The 19,643-nt window shown below is 48.8% G+C and overlaps 1 protein-coding gene across 41 annotated transcripts in view; it reads right to left on the bottom strand.

The window, feature by feature from the left end:
* The window catches only part of JAKMIP3 (Janus kinase and microtubule interacting protein 3), a 50,076-nt gene that overhangs the window by 22,808 nt on the left and 7,625 nt on the right, over positions 1-19,643 (bottom strand). For 23 of the 41 annotated variants that reach the window (XM_072340506.1, XM_072340495.1, XM_072340517.1 and 20 more), the window contains exons 2-4: positions 6,059-6,198; positions 4,747-4,928; positions 3,013-3,510 (exon numbers count right to left, since the gene is read on the bottom strand). In XM_072340506.1, the coding sequence (XP_072196607.1) occupies positions 3,013-3,510; positions 4,747-4,869 (621 nt within the window). In that variant the 5' untranslated portion in view covers positions 4,870-4,928; positions 6,059-6,198. Of the gene's footprint in view, positions 1-3,012; positions 3,511-4,746; positions 4,929-6,058; positions 6,199-19,643 lie in introns of those variants that run through there. The other 18 variants (XM_072340509.1, XM_072340499.1, XM_072340518.1 and 15 more) reach the window with 2 other exon arrangements.

Below are 19,643 nucleotides of genomic sequence, written 5' to 3'. Positions count from 1 at the left end.
ATGCCGCCATTTCACTATTAAAGTGAAAGGGTGTGGAAGCAGTACCAAAGGAAGGAGGCATTTCAATACAATTATTATCCAGCAGACTTCTTCCTTGCATTGCAGACATTAAGAGGAGGGTAAGACGAGCTCCTGGCAGCAGTGCCAGGCATGAGCACAGCTGATACCAGTCATGCAAACCTAATTGCATGCAAAGTACCATGTGTACCATGTGCTCCCCAGTGCAGTTCCTAGTATGGTTTCACGTTTAGGTGGCCTTAAGCCTTGTGGCTCTTTAAAAATCTATTTCCACAATGATTTTAAAACCTACACAGAGGTTTCCCTGCTTGGGAAATTTTCACTTGTGATGTTCTTGTGGCTTTGCAAATTCTGCAGACACCAGCGGGGGCCTGGCTGCAAAGACCTGCATTTGAGGCATGGTGAAAGAAAGGCAGCCCTCCATGGGCAGCAGCTGAGATGTCAGTGAGAGCAGCCCTTTGCAGCAGAGCCGTTCCCCAACAACATCCCTGCCTGCAACATGCCCCAGGCAGCAGCTCAGTTGTGCAAGGAGGCAGCCAGCAGGAAGGGAATGGGAGGGATACAATAGCGGCCAGAGAAAGATTCTATCTGCAGACTGACTGAACTTCGGCTGCACCTCACCAAGCCAAATGTTTGTGACATGCCCAGGGAATGCAGCATTCCCAGCAACACCCCGCTGACACATGGGCACTGGAACAGGTTGCCCAAGGAGGCTGTGGATGCCCCATCCCTGCAGGCATTCAAGGCCAGGTTGGATGTGGCTCTGGGCAGCCTGGGCTGCTGGTTGGTGACCCTGCACACAGCAGGGGGTTGGAGCTGGATGAGCACTGTGGGCCTTTGCAACCCAGGCCATTCTATGATTCTATGGATGGTGATGGGCTGAGTCAGATCCAGCCCTGCAAAGCACCTGCATTCCTAAGTGGGGTGGCATCAGATGGAGGCCATATGAAGGCATCTAAATTCAAGTACCTGCTGTTTTACATTGTTTTGAAATGTATGAATTAAAATTTGAAAAGAAGTTCACTTAAAGCAGGATTTCTTCAGGAGGGACAATGCCATATGGACCTGCTACTGTCTGCAATATGACTCTTGGCTTTTACATCAACAGCTTGGAAGCGTTTGAGCCAGGAGAACTGGCTTTCAGTAATAGTTTGGGGGTTTTGAGAAGTGCTTCCATTTCATAAAGAACCGTTTTCCATGGTGCACCACATCAGCTTGGAACATCACGGCCCTCCCCTGCAAGGTGCCAACGGCTCCATTGAAACCAATGGAAAGTCAATAGAACAGGGAGTGCTTAATGTCATTCAGGAAGCACTTAGGGCCTGGTAAAACAATGGCATGGTGTAATTTAATTAGGATGGTTAGATAATGTGATTCATTGAAGCAGAAATAAAAGAAGTTTGATTTTCAAAAGCAATTTAGAAAAAAAAATGACATTCAATCACTCTATTCCTTATAACTAAGGACATATTTATTTTATAACTTCTACATTAGAGGCCATTAGCATGGATTTTATTGTAATGCCTTAAGTTTATTTAGGATGTACATTAGCTATCCTTTCACTGTGATGTATTAAATCAATGCATCCAGCAGTGTATGTTTAGAGAAGAATTACTTACACTGCAGGATATTTGAACAGCATTGACTGATCAGATGGTTATAAATTATTTTAACATCCTCTTCTTAAAAAGAAAATAATATGTGAGGGGAAGTAGCAATGCAAAGTCTGAGGGCGCATGGCTGAGTGCAGGGTGAGCAGTGCTGCAGCGCGTTCAATGGGGAGACCACGCTGCCTTGCCTTTCACATGGAGCCATTGTTTTGCTGGTGCTTGTTTAGTTGTTGGTTTTGATTTAGCTTTCTTAGCAGTCAAGTGAGGGTGGGTTAGAAGAGGCACTTATGAGTTTATCCTGGGACACTGCATACCTTTAAAAACGTGGGAAAGCCCTAAAAACGGTAGAAACAAATAAACACTGAAAGAAAACCCAAAGTACACAGCATGGGAGTATGGGGGTTAAATCTGTCCCCGTATTCTTGGGAATGGGAGCAATGTTAAGAGAGACAGTCCTGCAGATGGGCTGTGCTGCACTCAGAGGCTGTGGGGGAATGGCAAGGCAAGTGACCAGCTGCCAATGCAGGAGGAACTGTTCCAAACTCCAGAAAGTGGAGGTGGCTACCAGGTTGATTGCAAAGACTTCCCTCCCATGGGGAATTCTCCTGTTTTTCTCTCTAGAGACACATTCTAACATCCCCAGCTAGCTTCAAACTCCATTGGATTTATATTCTGAAGCTGTTGCTGTGTGGCCTTTGAGATCCAAACTGGTGTAACTGTTGTAGCTGAGACTCAGATGGTCTGATGAGGTGATCAGAACACACAGATGCAGCAATGCTCAGGTGGAGCCACATAGAGGGACCGTCACTGTCTGCCCTGAGGGAAAGCCATGGAGGGGGGACACAGAGGGGAAAACTCTTCCTGAACTCCCTGCAGAGCGGTGGGGTCATCACCTCCAGGCTGTAGGGCTCAGGACTGTAGGGTGTGGAGAAAATAGCATTTTGGAACTGCATACAGCTTGCTATGGAATGTTTACAGGAACCAGCAATGGAAGGGAAAGGGAGGGATGGAAGCTGGTCGGTGAGGAGCAAAGGGTGGGGAAAGAGTTGGGGGAAAGGGATGAAAGACTGCTGGAGGCCAAAAGCATGGCGGCTTTTGGAGATTCCCCTAGCACAACCAAAGGCCTGTTCCTCACATCTGAACCATGACCTGTACCAAGAAGCACTGACAGAGGTAAAAAGAAGCTCCATACTAAAACATCCCACAGCAGGCTCAAAAAAAGACATTTTGACACCACTATCAGCAATCAGAAAACAGGTCTGGAGTAAGCTCCAGAAGTTTGGTTGCTTATCCCCATGCATTTAACCCAGCCCAACACTTTTGTTTCATTGCTATCAATAACAGGAGCATTAGGAAAAACGTAGATACAGACAGCAACACATACCAGCCTGCGGATTTCTCTCTCACACTCCCTCTTAATTCTGGTGATCTCCTCTTGGTGCAGGTGATACACACTCCTTATCTCCGCAGCTTTGATTTTGTCAGCTTGGATGACCATCGTCAGAGCCTCCTCCACTTGTTTCTTGGCCCCCTTAAGTTCTGAAATTTCCTGCTGCATTTTTATTTTCTCTACCTCGAAGCCCCTCTTGGCCTCCTCCTTGGCCTCCGTCAGCAGCACGGTTTTCACCTTGTCGGGAGCCCCATCGCGCACAGCTGTCAGCAGGGCCTGGAGTCTCTGGATTTCGTTATCTTTAATTTTGATTACTCTGAGCAGTTCGGCCTCGTGCTGTCTCAGCAGTGCCTCCCGGACGGCTTGGAGCTCCTTCATTTTCTCTTCGTGAAGTTTGACTTTGAGCTCTGTGACCACCACTGTGCTTTTGTGCTGTTCGTGCTCTTTGATTTGCCTCACCTCCTGATTCTTCTCTCTCTCCAACTTGCTGACCTGTATGGAGAAATCAGTCAAGAGGAGCATTTTTAAGAACAAAACGATGACCAGAAATTCCGAGATAATCTAGGACAGATACAGATCACATTATTGTGTCAGATCCTAATGCTGCGTGTCTGTGCCTGGGAGATAAAGCTGGCCTGGTAAGCTGGAAACCAACGCAGAAGTAGAATCATAGAACCATAGAATGGCCTGGGTTGAAATGGACCACATTGATCATCCAGTTTCAACCCCCTGCTATGTGCAGAGTCACCAACCATTTTCAGAAGAGCTTTAAGGTACCAGTTGGATCGGCAGGCATCGTTTCACTTGCTCTCTTTTCTGCTCCAAGCTGTTTATCCGATCAGTCTGTGCATATATTTAAATGCTAAGATTAGGAAGTGAATATTCGGTACATAATAATTACTTACTTACTAGGAAAAAAAAAGGTCAGGTCGATTCTTTTTAGTGAAGCTGCATTTGTCTTGCAAATGTGACACAATAAGGTTTCATAGCTAAGAATATGCCTTGGTGTGTCTCCCAAATGAGAGCACTCTACAGAACCAAACACTGCAGCTGCAAAGGAAAAACTGCAACGTTTCAGAGAACTGGGAGGAAGTCATTTGTGAGCAGAGCAAAAGGAATCCTGACAGCTCTGTAGAAAAGGCTTTTCTCTGTCAGTCTAAGTGGTGATGTCTGTATATTTTAATAATCCCTTGCAGTCTCAGAGAGTTTAATTTGCCTGATTTAGTGCCCTAGAAGCATTAGCTAACATGTAAGTGTAATGAATTTCTGCAAGAAGCACAAAACCCAAGTGAACTAAGCATTAACATCCAAACACTACATGAAGCTAATGCTCAGAAACCAGACTAACACGTCTGTGATACAAGCTATGAAGAGAATTATGTTTAATACACACCTAAGAATTAGCCAGCTCCTTCAAGAGAAGTCTGAACCCTTTACTTTCTGCTTGAGTCTCTGCAGAAGCCCTCCTGCCACACCCCATAGGGTTTCAGGACTGCATCATTGCCATGGGGCTGTGGCTCTGGTTTGAAAGCAGGGTGCCTTGTGCTGTAGCACAGAGGGAACCACTTTAGAGCACGATGGGAAGGGGTTACCTTGCTTCACACAGGGGCTCAACCCCCTGCTGCCGCAGCCATGTGTTCCCTGAGGCACGTACAAGCTGGCTGTGTATGGGGCAGCAGGCAGAGGGCTGTGAGGAGTGGGAAGGAGCAGAGAGGGAAGGATGCACACCTTACTCTTCTCCTGCTGGAGCTCAATCTGGATGTCGGTGAGCTTGGCCCTCAGCTCCTCGTTGGCGGCTTGCAGAGCAGCCAAGGCATCAGGCCTGGCGCGGCTGCTGCTCCTCCTCGACATGGTGCGGCCCCGCGTCCCCCTGCGGTGCTGCTCCTCTGCCGCTACATCTTCTCACTCACCTGCAGGAAGGAAGCACATGAGTGAGGGCAGGGCTGGGCTGGGCATCGCTGCTGGGTGCTGGTGCCCTCTGTGGGCACTGTGGGGGTCTCTCCTGGGCTGCTCACATGTGCCCATGGCCAGCACTGCACTGTCTCCCTGTGACCACCCTCCAATCGGGTTTATGGTCAATAAGCATCTCTGATAAGAATGGGTTTGCTGCCACGTGACATCAAGGGATGGGCTGTGTCTCAGCATCTTGCTCAATACTGCCAATACTTCAGAGGAACAAAAACCCATTCAAGCCATGAGCTGCTGAGGCCTTTTTCACTCCTCTTCCCATCTCATGTGGCAGGGAGGAGCACAGCAGTTGGGAGCTGGGATTTGGGGTCACAAGGCACACACCAGGCAGCTCAGGTGGCTCTGCCCATGGTGTGTGAGGGCTGGCTGGAGCTCAGAGTGTGCTGCTGGGTGCACAGCCATCCTGAGCACAACATTTACATGACTGACTGTGATTTAAACATTTCTCATCGCTCATCTCATCATTCCTCTGCACCTCGCATTCACAGCACAGAGGATGTGGACGTGTGCCATCAGACTCAATGATTCTGGAGGTCATTCCCAGCCTTACCGATGCTATGACATGCAGAGGGCCGTCCAGCTCCAGCCTCATGGTTCTGGCTGGGAAATCTGCTTCCAGCGTAGGCAGGAAAATGTCTCACATAAAAAAAGTTTGGTTTCCTCCAAATAACTTTCAGAAATCAACAGTAAAAATAATGAAAGTGACAGAAGTAGCAAGAAGCTGGAGGAACAAGCAGGGGTTGCACAAAGCAACAGAAGCTTTCGGTGCCAGAGCAAGTTTTGTTGTTTGGGAGCAAAGAGCAAAATGGATGGAGCTTCAGAACACAACTGAGGGCTAAATAACAATGATAAATCTAATGGAAAACGCTTCACTGGACAAGTGACTTGCTTAGATAAAGCCAAACAGCAGGCAGGTCACACACATTCATCAGTTCCAAGATACACTGGAAAGCATTTTTAACTCCTGGTTTGAAATAACATTTTGTTTCCAAATTTTGGTTAATTCATACAACAAAACATACACAAAAAGCTCTCAGTTCAGAAAAGTACCCCCAGGCTCCTTAATACTAACCTTGTTAATGCAGATAGAAACGGTTTTGGATGATGACTTTCAGTGCACTGAGATATTCATCTTGATTAATAATCAAAACCACAATGGAGCAGCACTAGTCCTGTCCAAGTGCTAAGAAGGAGGCTTAGCATTACAGACAGCTGCAATAACAGAACAATAATAAATAAAAATAACATAATAGTGAAAGAAATGCAGTTTACGTTCTAAGAGCAAACACCTGCATCCCTTAGGAGAAGAGAGCAGATAGGGGCAGCCACCACTGGTGGTATTGAACTGAGATGAGAAGCTAGGGCAGGGCTGAGAGTACCCGGGGGAGGGTCCAATTTTAACTGCTTCTATGTGAATGTCAGAGAAATAACAATTTAATGGCACGGCAATTTGTCAGAATAACTTAAATCCAAACCGCTACTTTCGAAGGGCAAAAGCTACAAGAACGTTTGTTTGTTTACAGAAAGCAAAGGGCAAAACTGTTAATAGAGGCACGCTAGAAGGAGCACGAGCCCAGCAGCTGCTCTGTGGGACAGCACACGGTCACAGCACAGAGCTGTCTGAAACCCCCAGGGTGGCAACGTGAGCTACTATTAGCCTGGCATTCTCCCATAGGAGCCTGGAAAGCTGGGTGCTGCCCTGAGCCCATGGGTGGCCACTTCTGGCCCAGATGGGGCTGCCCACATCTGTCATCCATTCCCTCCAAAATCAAAGCAGTTCTGGAGCACTGACAGCTCAGCTGTGGTCACACAACGTGTCCCATCACACACAGGAGGTGACAATGAATGGGACACAGACCCGACGTTCGGATCCCACAGACTCTCATCAGAGCAATGTGAGCATGGAGCTGCTATCAGAAGCTTCAATCCGGAATGCTAAGGCTTTAATGAGATTTCCCAGAGAAAAATCAGCTGCCTCACCACTACTTAGGATAATAAGACTGATTCTGAAAGAACTACGCAGAAATTAGTTGATGGCTCTTTTTCTCTTCTAATTAATCTTTAAGGCTGAAAAACGGATCTGATTCTCTTCTAATTAATCTTTAAGGCTGAAAAAAGGAAAATGATCAGTCTTGAATGTAGCCAGTGAAATCATCAGAGGATCAAGGGATGCAGATAATAGGAAACTGGTCAGCCTTGGTGAGTGTCTGCACAGGGTACTGCTGGCACTGAGAGCTGCAGCACGATGGAGAAGCTGCTCTGTGTGCAACATTCCGAGCTCTAAAACTTGTGAGGGAGGCAGGGGAGGTTTCTCAGAGGAAAGTACACAAAAAGAATTGTGCTTCTCCCTCTTCCCAGAGGAAACATGGGTACATGAGATGTAGGTCTGTGCAGTGCTATAGCAGGATTCATTGCTGGGTACAACAGAGTGCAGACCCCCTGGCCCTGGCTTGCAGGGATGCCCTGAACATCCCTTCTGCCATGGAAGAGGTGGGCCCTGGAGCAGATAGAGAAGGAGGTGCTCCCTGCCCTGTTACAGACCCGAGCCTGTGTCCTTCCTTGAGAAGTAGGAGAGAGGGAAGGAAAATCAGCCTGGGACTGAGGACAGGGCATGTCAGCATTACTAAATGCTCCCTCGTATGGTTTCACTTCAGTTTTGCCTCATTCTATTCAATTTGCTGAATGGTTGGTGAATGGTAGATGGACTTTAGGTAACCCACATTCATGAAACTCCACTGCTTTCAGAGACACCCATTCCAAAGACAAGAAGCACTCAGGCCCCCGAGCTTCTAAATACATGAAAAATTAAAGTGCAGTATGAGCAATAGATGTGATTACAGACCAGATTCATTCACCTCCATCAAACTAAGGGACAGAACCTGGGCTGATGTTCACCTGCAAGGACACTGATTCAGAGAGTGAAGCAGCAAAAACCCTGCTGGAATTTACAGCAGAGACGTTGTGTGAGACAGAGCAGAAGCATCACAGGCGTGTTACAAAAACCCATTCACTTCTTGCTACTTTCCCTTGAAAGCAGCCGCAGGGAGAGCAAAGACACACAGGCAAGGAACACGGACCTGCCCACTTGTGGATGCCTCAAATTGATAAACACAGTGTAACATCAAAGGGAAAGCCCCAAAGCAATGTTACTATGGTCGAGACCTGCTGCTACACACAGCAGACCCCTGCCATATTTGCCATACTCATGATCAGAAAGGGATTTACATAGCTAGGAATGGGACAGCTCAGGAAAAGCAGAGCTGCTTTTCCTGGGGATATAATGGGAAACTGGACTGGACTGAGTAAGGCAGCTTTCTAGTGACAGCCCTGAGCTTCTCTGCCTGCTGGGGAACAAGCAGCATTGTTGGAAAGTATCAAAGTAGTTATTTGTATTTCTAGAAGTCGTGGTCTTGTAATGCTGAGACAGCGGTGCCTGCTGGTGCGTGCCTGCGTGCACACCAGCCATCTGCAGGCTGCTGGGACAGTGCCAGGCTTGGGGGAATATTTCTCCCAAATGATGGGAGAAAAAGAACCCATAAAAATATTTGCAAGGTAACAGCATCATCCTTACAGCGATATCATCACAGAATCACAGAATGGCCTGAGTTGCAAAGGACCACAGTGCTCACCCAGTTCCAACCCCCTGCTGTGTGCAGGGTCACCAACCAGCAGCCCAGGCTGCCCAGAGCCACATCCAGCCTGGCCTTGAATGCCTGCAGGGATGGGGCATCCACAGCCTCCTTGGGCAACCTGTTCCAGTGCGTCACCACCTGTGGTTGTAAAACTTCCTCCTCAGATCCAACCTAAACCTCCCCTGTCTCAGTTTAAAACCGGTGAAGAGAGGGTTTGTCTTGCTGCAGAAGGAATGCAGACCAGCCATTCCCTGCTGGCTCTGCTCTGCTCTGACAGCCAGCAGGTGAGCAGTGCTGCAAGGGGCAGAGCTGGGCTGTGCACAGCTGGGACAGAGGCACATCAACTGGGTTTCCTTTTTTTTTCCAGCAAGTTCTGTTGCAGGGCATCTGTGAGACATAGCAGTAGTAAGGCCTTCATATTTGTGATGCTAGGAGAATATAGTAGGATTCCATAATTCCTACAGTATAGATTCCTGGCATGTTTGATATTGAAAATAACATTAATAATGCATTGTACGCTGCCTCCAGCAGGGCTCATCATTCTTTTGCCTGCTGACTTGCAGTCCAGACATCGAGGCTAATTGGAAAATACATTTTCTAGGTAACTGTTTCTGAAATCAAGGTTTCACCACAGCTTAAAATAAATGAGTAGATTGCAACCCTGAGTATCACAGAGTCATAGAACCACAGAATCACAGTGTTGGAAGGGACCTCAAGGGTCATGAAGGGCACCACAGGCAGGGCCACCAACCTTCACATTTCATACCAGCCCAGGATGCTCAGGGCCCCATCCAACCAGGCCTTGAACACCTCCAGGGATGGACGGGGCATCCACAGCCTCTCTGGGCAGCTGTTCCAGCACCTCACCACTCTCACAGTAAAGAACTTCCCTCTGACATTCAAACTCAGTCTTCCCTCCTCCTTCAAATTAAATCCATATTTGTACCAGAGGTTTAATCAAATCTCTCTTCAATCATACTTTTGCACTCTGCCTATAGACTCTCTTGATAAAAAGGCTCATTTGCCCTTTTAATCTCTTTCCAGCTTGGAGCAGCCCACACACCTGACAGCTCACACAGCCCAGCACTGTAACCCAGGCTCTCACATCCTGGACTCCACAACAGAAACATTCAAAGATGTTACCATTAATTTCTCCTAATTTTCATGACGACTTAAATTTTAGCCCCAGTTTATCAGGTAAGTTCAGCAGTTTTGCCTCCCCAAACCTATGTTTTCAGTGCATAAATGTTTGTCACAAGCAGTGTGTGACTTAGCTGCAACATGAGGAGAAGCTGTTGGAAATGCCATGGTAAAGCACAGCCACCAGGCAGGGAGCACTTAAAGCCCTGACAGCAAGAACTGCCAAGACACAAATCGTCATGCAGGTGGAGTTATGTTGGGCATTTAGCCCATGTATGCTATGAGCATTTTTGGTTTTATGCTGTTGACGTATTCACTAAACTGAGTTGAGCTTGGTTTGAAATATATGTTTAACAAGACCAAATGCAGGTAACCCAAACTTCCAAAGGAGCATATCTGTCTCAATCACATTTCTGCTGAGAACATTTCAGGTTTAAAACAAAATCTCACATGAATTTGGGTAGAAGGCAGCAGAACAGGGAGAAGCCTTGCAGGCAGAACATGAGTTGGGGGTGCAGAAGCCTTGTGCTCAGCACCCTCCTTCCAGTCAAGTCCCATGTGAGAAACTGCATCTTGTCTTGCAGATTTCAGCTCTAAGAAGAGCTGGTGCTCTCTAATGTATGCCAGTAAATCCCTGGTGCTCCACCACGTTTCTCAACAGGAGGTTTTCCTGGAGTACATCTCAGCTCCCATCATGAAAAACAAGCAAACAAACGTCTGGACTGTATCTCTGAAGAAACAGCATCCAGCAAAAAAAGGGGAAACACAAACACAACACCCACAGCAATGAGTTCCTGCAGCTGGATGTGCAGCCCAGGTGTTGCTCAGGATTAGATCAATGCCAGCCACAGCTTTAACAGGCACATGTCAAATCCCGACCGACCGCAGCTCGTCCTCAAAGGTTAATCCCTCAGCCACTGTTAGCTTTGATTCATTGATGGGTGGGCCAAGGTTACAAAATCCACAGCAAAATCCTGAACCCTGTTAGCTACACGTACATAGCTTACATACATACACACGTACTCTGCTTCACATCCACACTGACCTTTCATTTTAAATGTTACAGCTATTTGTGGGGTTTCTTTTCACGTGTTTGTGTATTTTAAGTGCCAAACACAGCTGGGTGTCACATCTGTGAGCAGCGAATGGTTTACAGTAAATACAGAAGACATTAATAGAATGTAAGGGCCAGGAGGCATAATTATTCCCAAACCCCAACACACAGAACTTACCATTATAACACAGGTTTGATATTACCTGACCAGGACATCTTATTTGCTCTTTTATCTCTGATGGCTACATTACTGAAGAAATTAAAGAAAAACAGAGGCAGTAGCTCATAGATAGGAATCTGAATGCCCAGCTAAACTAGAGCAGCTCACAGTAATTTCACTGATTTGCCTGGGATTATTAGTGAGGGAAACCTTTCAGACTTAATTCTCTCAGCTTAATGCTGTGTCATTGCATTATCTCAATCAGTCCGCACAACACCATCCACTTTCCCAAGGAATTCATTCCTGTCTAATGAACCACCGCGACACAGATGGCATCGCATGATCCAAAAGCACTCCATGGCGATGCTTTGAGCATGTCATTAATATCGCCAAACAACTCTTTAACGGTACCTCTCCAACCCTCTTCTGTGCGAACACACAACACAGCTGGACTGCAGAGCATCAGGCGGCATTTCACTGCGACGCCGTCACCAAAAGATGTCAGTTCTTGGAGCTATTCAGTTTGTGAATGAGGTTGTAAATAGCGGGCTCTACTGTGGCAACAAACAGCCCCGCATTGTAGATTTCATAAACAAGACAGTTTCCAGAGTGACTCATCCTCAGCCAACGTGGCATTGAGGATCAGACGGCGTGGAAAGCTGCTGGTGGAACCTTTCCTCTGCCTGACTCTGGCTTTCCAAGTGAACAAATGGATTTTCAGTTGGGGTATTTGCTTCATTTGTAACCAGATATGTGCCCCATTCTATGCGAATAGAAACACATTTAACTGCAGCAAACAAGAACTTGGTGGGAAGTTGACTACAAGCTGTTAGATGCCCATAAGCTCTAACGCTGCCTGTTCATCCCCTGAAAGTTCATTCTTTGAGTATCAGATTATTTCAAACCTGTTTTTTCATCAGTTTAAATTGCCACATCTTGGCAATTGCTGAGCTCCCCTCCCCGGTCTCAGCCCACCTCTGTCCCCTTATTTAACATCGCTTGGCCCATAAGCTGGTTAAGAAAGAAAGCAAAAATTGGACCAAGGCAAGAGTGCTGCTGGCAGTGTGTCCTGGGGGTGTTGGTGAGGGATGGGGGGTACACGCTGTAGGTATGGGGCTCAGCACTGCTCCTCTGCCATGAGCATCTGCTGGGAGGGGGGGGTCCCAGGGAGGGCCAAGGGACCCAACGCCCATGCAGTCAGGTCTGGATCTGCTGGTGGGAGCTGGGGGGGAAGATGGTCCCTGGGAAAGACCAAGAGAGCTTTGGGTGAACTCTGGTAAAAGCCAGATCTTCTGTACTGCAGTCACTGGAGGACAAAGGGCCGCCCTTCACACCATGCAGGCTGCTAGCAGGAATGCTGCTGGGGAGGATGGAACCAAGAGTGATACCCAGTTCAGCAAGAAGCTGTTTGAATGTCACATTACTGTGACTGCAGATCTGGCACTGGGCGTCACACCATGGGGCTTCTAAGCACTGGGAGTGAGCAGCACTCAGCTGATCTCAGCACAGGGACTGGAACCAGGGCGGCAAAACAGTAACAAACACAGCCATATTGATACGCATTGTTACCCAATTAGCTGGGATAATTGTAGGTACACAGGTTTCTGTCACATTACAACATAATAGCATATGGCAGGGAATGTTTTCCAGCAACAGCTTTGATTTATGTGCTCTGGGCTATTCACATCCTGCATCTCACCGACGATCTCACATGATCCCAAATGAACTGCAATTAAGAACTGCTGTAATCTGAAATAGCTGGGGACAGATCTAAGTGAAAACCAGAAATCCTTTGGTTCTTCAAAACTGAAGGGGAACCGAATCTACCACGGGTGTCCCTGGGGTCAGCACTCACTGCCTGCACCCATCTGCTGCAGCACATGCCCTGCGCTGTGTGATCTGCCCAACACTCAGCAAGTGGGCTGTGCTCCTCAATGCTGCCGAATGCTGTGGACAAATGAGCAGCCAGAACTCACTGCTCCTTCACATGACACGTTTTAATATCCCAGAGCAACTGCTAGGAGGACACAGAGAAGTATTCAGCAAGCAGAAAATGATTAATGAAACAAAGAATAGTAAGAGGAGCTTGTGGGGAGGATGGGGCAGCAGGGTGAGCACGGTGCTTTGACAAGCCTTTCTGTATCTGCTTCTGGCCCCTGAAGGCCCCTTCAGAGCAACTGCTTCTTGGCAAACAAACCTCCTATCCAGGGAGCAGAATGCTGACCCTCTCCATATGCCCAGCACAGCCACAGGTGCTCAGCCTGCAGCTCCCAGGCTAAGCCACGAACGTGCTGTGAGGGAGACGGGTTGTTATCTGTCTGACATTTCCAGCTCTAAGGAAACAAAACGAATGCTTTAAATTCAATTTGAAGAAATGAATGAGGTTTAAACAACAGCAACAAAACCAGAAAAACCCTGAGTCATTCCAGGCCTCAGAAGATGACTGGATGAAGTCCTGAAGGCAAAATGCCCTCCCAGGGAATGGAATGGGGAGAACACCAGACCCTGCAGCAATGGAGTGTGTGGTCCCCATGCAGCAGCTGTGGGCTGGGGGCTGCTGTGTGGCTCCCTCACTGCAGTTGACCATGGCAACATGACTCCAGCTCAGAGGTGGTTCTGCTGTAACCAGATGCACGTGACAAGGAATTTTTAAGCTATAAGCTGATTTTTTTCTTTAGAGCTGACTCGATCTGAGATGCCACAACAATCATTCTGGTCAGCTTTGTTGGCGTGCAGATACCCATTTCTCCGCAGTTTCATGGAACAGACCAGTCAGGGAGTTGAGACTTCCATTCAACAGGGCAGAACCGAAATAAATGAACATTGTCCAGCCCCCTGCAGCAGGACCAATGACAGACGTGCACTGGGGATTACAGCCCCAACAGCACCAGGGGGCTCACATGCCTTCTACCCGCCTTCAAGAGACATCTGATATTCAAAGGCAAAGGGTAAAATCAACCACATCAGCGTATCTGCTACCACACTGCATGCAACAGACTGAAACTGACCAGCAGCTTGGCAAGGTGCTCTGTGCTCTGTGTCAGCAGCGAGCTCCCAGTGGCACAATGGCACCAACAGGAGCTGCCAGCTGCAGAGCTGAGGGTTGGGTTAGGCCAGGAACAGAAAACCCCACACTTCAGCACAGCGTGGTAATGTCATTAGTGGGGTATAAGCAGAACGTTGGCTGTTCCTCTACAGCTAAATCCTAAGATGCAGAGTGAAATGTGAAACTGTTGTGTTGCACTCAAGGAAGACTCGGGCACCAGAAGTTATAGGAACATGAGCTTTCCAAGCTTAAAGGCTGACACTTACTCCCCCTTCCCACTGCTGGAGCTCATTTACCCACCCCAAGGACTTGTCCCACATCAGTGCCATGGCCTTTGTTTGCTGAACTGAAATACTATTCAGCATGGTGAAGCCCTGGCACTGCTGCCCAGAGTTCAGCATTTTCCAGTCTGCCAGCCCTCTGCACTCACTCCTTCAGAGAACATCACTTCTCACAAGGCTTGTGCTGCATCACTCCTAGCTAGGAGGATGCTCCCTCCTGGCTCCTGACCTCCCAGCTGACCCTGCAGGCAGCAGCCTGTGCTCAATGAAACCATGCAGGTAAATGTGTACAGCATGAGAGCGCAAATCTGAGTCTCAGTTTCACAGCGTGTACTTAAAGGCTGGATGCTGAACAATCAGCTGCTTAAGAAGATTTGGTAAGATGAAGATTAAGGAACAGATCGTGTATAGGGCATGGAATCAGAGACTGGGGAACAGCCACTGGGATGGAGAGTCCCAGCAAAGGGCTGAACGGGCTGGAGCTGGGCTGGCAGAATTTGGGGCCCTGCTGGCAACCTGTGGAGTGAAGGGCAGGCTGTCACAGCCTGCTGATAACTGGGGATTATCTAGGTCAATCGAGATGAAAGAGGGATATAAAGCAAGAAAAAGGAAGAAAAAATGAAAACAATAAGCACTGAAAATCAGGTAACTAAGCAACACAAAATTCAAGATGAAAAGTACAAGATAATCTATATTTAAAATCCAACTTGGCGTACCCTGCAAACAGAGGGTTAGAAGGAAAGATCAAGTCTTCACTGAGGACATCTGTTGTGTAGCAGCCAGGTAAACAAGGTATGAGGCTGTAATAGCAGGAGATGGGAAATAAGTCGGAAAGCACTGCAATGTTGCAGGAAGGTTCTCGTTATCACTCATCTAACACAAAAGGTTCAGCCAGGAAATAAATAATCAGGATCTGTGTTTTGTGCGAGAGGCATTAAGCAGGGAGTTGTAAATTATTGATGTGACGAGAGTGAGAACAATAGTTCTGATTTTTTCCACAACAAAGCAAGAACAAGAAACTACCCAACGCTATTAAGGGACATTGGCAGGAGGCAGTTCTGGGTTTTGCAGAGGAAAGCTGGTCCTTCCCTTTTGCATCGTGCTTTGCAGGCACCGGCAGCACCCCCTGCCCTGCTGCTCCCATCAGCCAGGCAACACCGGTCCAATCCCTGCCGCGCTGCTCCACGGCTCTGTGCTCCACCTGCAGCCCTGTGGCAGCTGCAGGGCACAGCATCCAGCCCTGCGCCACCTGCCTGAGCCTCTGTAGGAAGCTGTTTGGCTGCTCTGTGCTGCCTCTGTGCACGTCATTGCACAAATCCTTCACAGATGCAGAACCTGAGCATTCCCTGGGCTGGTGAGCAGGGGGGTAACAGAGCCCCAGCTGCACTCTGCAATGCCGTGGTGTGGGGTGACCTGCTGCAGTGGCTCAGCAGTGTGGATGAGGACAGTCCCAGTGCACAGTAGGGCACCTGCAGCAGCCTAAGGAGCACTGCAATGAGTGCCCTGTTCTGCTCCAGCTGTTACAGTCTCCATCAGCAGATACTAGTAGGAACATAGGAAATATCAATATAATTATGCAGCCTCCATGTTGCACTGCTCACTGCTGTGATTGTGTTCTGTTTTCTTTTGCAGCTGTTTTTAAGGGGCCTGCAGCACAGTTGCTGCAGCTTTGATTCCCTTGCAGCAATGAGCAGCAGATGAGGCCCAGCCCTGTGTCTCATGGTCAGCTGCACTCAGTTCTGGGCATGCAACCCCTATTGCACACTCTTTACTTCTTTAAAACATTCCCCCAACAGAACCCAGGGTTCTCCAGAAAATGGCGGATCCCAAAGCTCACCACAAGGCTCCACCTGCATCTTCACTTCTTGTTCCAACAAGACCATAATTCTGATCTTGCTTCTTGCAGCTTCCCTGAGCACTGACCACGCACCGTGCAGGGAAGCACCCAGCCCTGCTGCATGGGGCTGCTGAGCCTCACAGCCCAGCCACAGCACAACCAGAAGGAAGGAGATCAGCCCCAGTTCTGGGCCAGGCACCAACTCCAAGTCCATGGCTGGAGCCACACACATATCATCACTCAGTGCCCGCAGTAAGCCCTGTGTCAGAGCAGCAGGCCAGGCCAGCTGTGTGGTTCGGGCTGTGGAGCTCCCATGGCCACGGGCAGAACATGAACACAATTGGCCTGCTCTGGAAGCCCACTTTGCTGTGATGGAGAGGACGTGGCACACAGCCAGGCTCAGCACTGCCCCGAATCACACCAGTTAGGAAAGCATGCAGTACCCAGATGAGCATAAAGAACACATCAAGCCCGTGGCCTCAGCTCTCCAGCCATGGGAAGCCTCAGAGCTTTTCATTCAGCCTCCACACGCCATTTTGCCTTCTCTTTTGGAGAAAAAATAGCCAAAATTGATCTGCTGCTTAAAAGTAAAAATCAAATGCCAGGAAGTTGGTTTTGGTAGGAAGATACATAAAATACTGCCTACATAAAATACTGCCTTCAGTGAATCTGCAGAAACTCTTATGGCTCCCAGTACAACTGTGTGGTCCCCAGCCCCACAGTGTCTGAGTGCTCCTAGGCTGGGATTGGATCTCCCTGATACAACACTCCAAACATTAGAGCTGAGACAGCAACGTATCCCGGTCCTTTGATATAACAGGAGATTTCCCCCCCACCCTTTTGGCACACTTTGTCCATCTCTGTATTGAAATAGGAATGGACAGGAGTGAAGGAGTGGGACCAACACCCTGCCTGGGAGAGGACCAGGAGCCTGAGGACTCAGGGATGGTGGAGAATAGATGGGGTGGGAGGGCAGCGTTGGGGGCTGGGCAGCGCTGCTCCTCGGGATAGCAATTCTTGCTTACTGTATAAAATCTATGTAAAAGTGCATGGAAAACACACACTTACCCACAGTATCTTTAGTATTTGCTTCAGAAGTGGGTTTGTTCATAAAATACAAATCTGCAACCTAGGAGGGACTGCCAATTAAATTTCCATGTCTATATCCGAGATTACAGCCAGAGATTATTTTTCCATCTCAATAATCTATAACTTAGCAACACAAACAGCTACTTTCTAAAGCCAAAAGCTGTGTTTTAATGGTGGTCAGGGAATGCTGCTGTGCAGCTCTGCTGCCAGGGGCACAATTGACTCCCAGCACCACCAGCCCCAACCTCCCATCCCCCCCATGCACACTCACAGCCTGGATTTCACCCCAGTTCTGTAGATAAAAGAAGATGGAAAAGCTTCAGAAAGCAAACAGCCTTTAGCTGTGCATCTGAACTGCAGGAACGCACCACAAAAGCCAGTCTAAATAAAGCTGATGCTTCAGCCAGCAGGGGAGCGAAGCGCCCGGCAACCCCGAACTCAGTAGAATTGCACTGCGGGGGCACAAGGGGGGCTGTGCTGTGCCTCAAGCTCGGCTGGGGGCACAGGGCTGCTCCTGCCATGGGGGCTGCTACCAGGGTTGGCACCGCGTGTGCCTTGGAAGAGCCACGCAGCTGAGAGACAAACGCGCCAGAACCCTCTGCAGACAGAATCACACCTGCAATGCACTCGAAGGAGGTGGCTCCAATGGGATCAGCTGATAAACGCGCTCAGGAGGGATTCCGAGCGGTGCTGCCTCACCTGCGCGCTGCCTCCGGCGCCGAGGGGCTGTGACTCAGCACAGGGAACAGCTTTGGATTTTTCAGATGGAACTTACCAAACCGTGCCAGCGTTACGGGGAGGATCTGCTTCCTGCATCCGCCTCCCTGCCGGCCTCTCCGGAGGTATTTGCACTAAACCCTCCCCATCTGGTTATGTTATGATGACGAAAGTGGGTTTATTTGGGGAAAATCAATTGCAAGCCTGCATGGGAATCAGGTGGGGAGAGACTGGAAAAGATTCTCAACCTCGATCTCCAATGCATGTAAGAGGAGATGCAGCATCTTATTATTAGCCCAGGAGCTGTGCGACTGGGAGCAGCATCCTCCACTCTGAGCATCCCTGAGGCAGCAGCCCCCTGCACACAGCAAACACCTCAATGAGGGGCAGCAGGGCTGGGGGCCCAGAGACAGATTAAAGGAGCTGGTGCCCGGCGTGCTGCAGGAACAGCTCTCTGCAGGTCAGGGTACAACCTGTGGCTGCCACTTCGGGAGATGCCACCTCCAGCAGGCGAGGAACAAAACAGCTTGGCCTGTTCCAGTGCAAAATCCAGCCTCTCAATCTAACATCAGCAGCCTAGCCTGTTGTTAGGCAACATACAGCATGATGTCTTGCCTGGGTACGATGAGCTGCCCACTGAGGGGCCACAGCTGCAGGCCAGCTCCTGTGCTCCTTCCACTGCTAGCACAGCTGAATCACAGCCACACTGCAAACATGGGTGGATTCAGCACTGCCCTCCAGGTTACAAAGCTTCTGACAGCTCTTGAGATAGCGGGCACACCAGCTGCAGCAGAGTGGTACAGAATAGATGACTGCACAGGTCTCTGCAGCCATTATGTTCACAGAAACACATCATGGCTGGGCTGGAAGGGCCCCTATAGCCCCCCAGCATCACCCTGCTGAGGGCTGGGTGCTCCCCCAGCTCAGGCTGCCCAGGACCCAGCCATGGCCTGGGACACCTCCAAGGATGGGGCACCCACAGCCCTGCACAGCACTGCCAGGGCCTCACCACCCTCAGCAAAGGATTTCCACTTCACATTTAATCTAAATCTCCCCTCTTTTGGTTTAAAGCTCTTCCCCTGTGTATCAGACCATGTAAAAAGTCACTCTGTTTACAAGCTCCCTTCAAGTACTGGAGGGCAGCAATGAGCTTCTCCAGGCTGAACACCCCCTCTCACACTGATTTTGTGCCCAGCCTGGCTCCTGACTGTGCTGCTTTCTGTTATACACTCCAGGTGGAAATGAAGCATCTTGGTGTGAGCTGAATAGACATTTCCTTTGATCAAATTTAGCCTCACCTCCCTCCCTTTCTGCTTCTCTTTATAGCACACGTTAAGGAGGAACAAACATTTGGGTTTGATGCACATTGCTTGGCAAATTCTGAGCACGTGTACACATCAATGAGAAAAGAAAGCAGGTTCTGTGTGGGGCCTGTGAGAACAGAAGGGCCCACATCTCATTGCCATGGCCAGTCAATCCCTGCTGCTCCCCATCCACGCATCCCTTCCAGCTGCCATGTTCACATTCACAACCCTGAGGCAGCAAAGCAAAGCTAAGTTTAATGAGAAGTCCCTGATATCCAGTTGCCTCTTTTAAATGGCATCCAAAGTGTTGCAGGTTCCCAGCCCTGCTCTCTAAGCTGTCAGTGGGAAGTGGCCTGTTGTGTGTTAGCATCCTGTGTTCCTATCTGTAAGGAAACAG

This window comes from Excalfactoria chinensis, chromosome 6 (genome assembly GCF_039878825.1).
Source record: "Excalfactoria chinensis isolate bCotChi1 chromosome 6, bCotChi1.hap2, whole genome shotgun sequence".
NCBI lineage: Eukaryota > Metazoa > Chordata > Aves > Galliformes > Phasianidae > Excalfactoria > Excalfactoria chinensis.
This window is presented reverse-complemented; position numbering and strand designations above follow the sequence as displayed.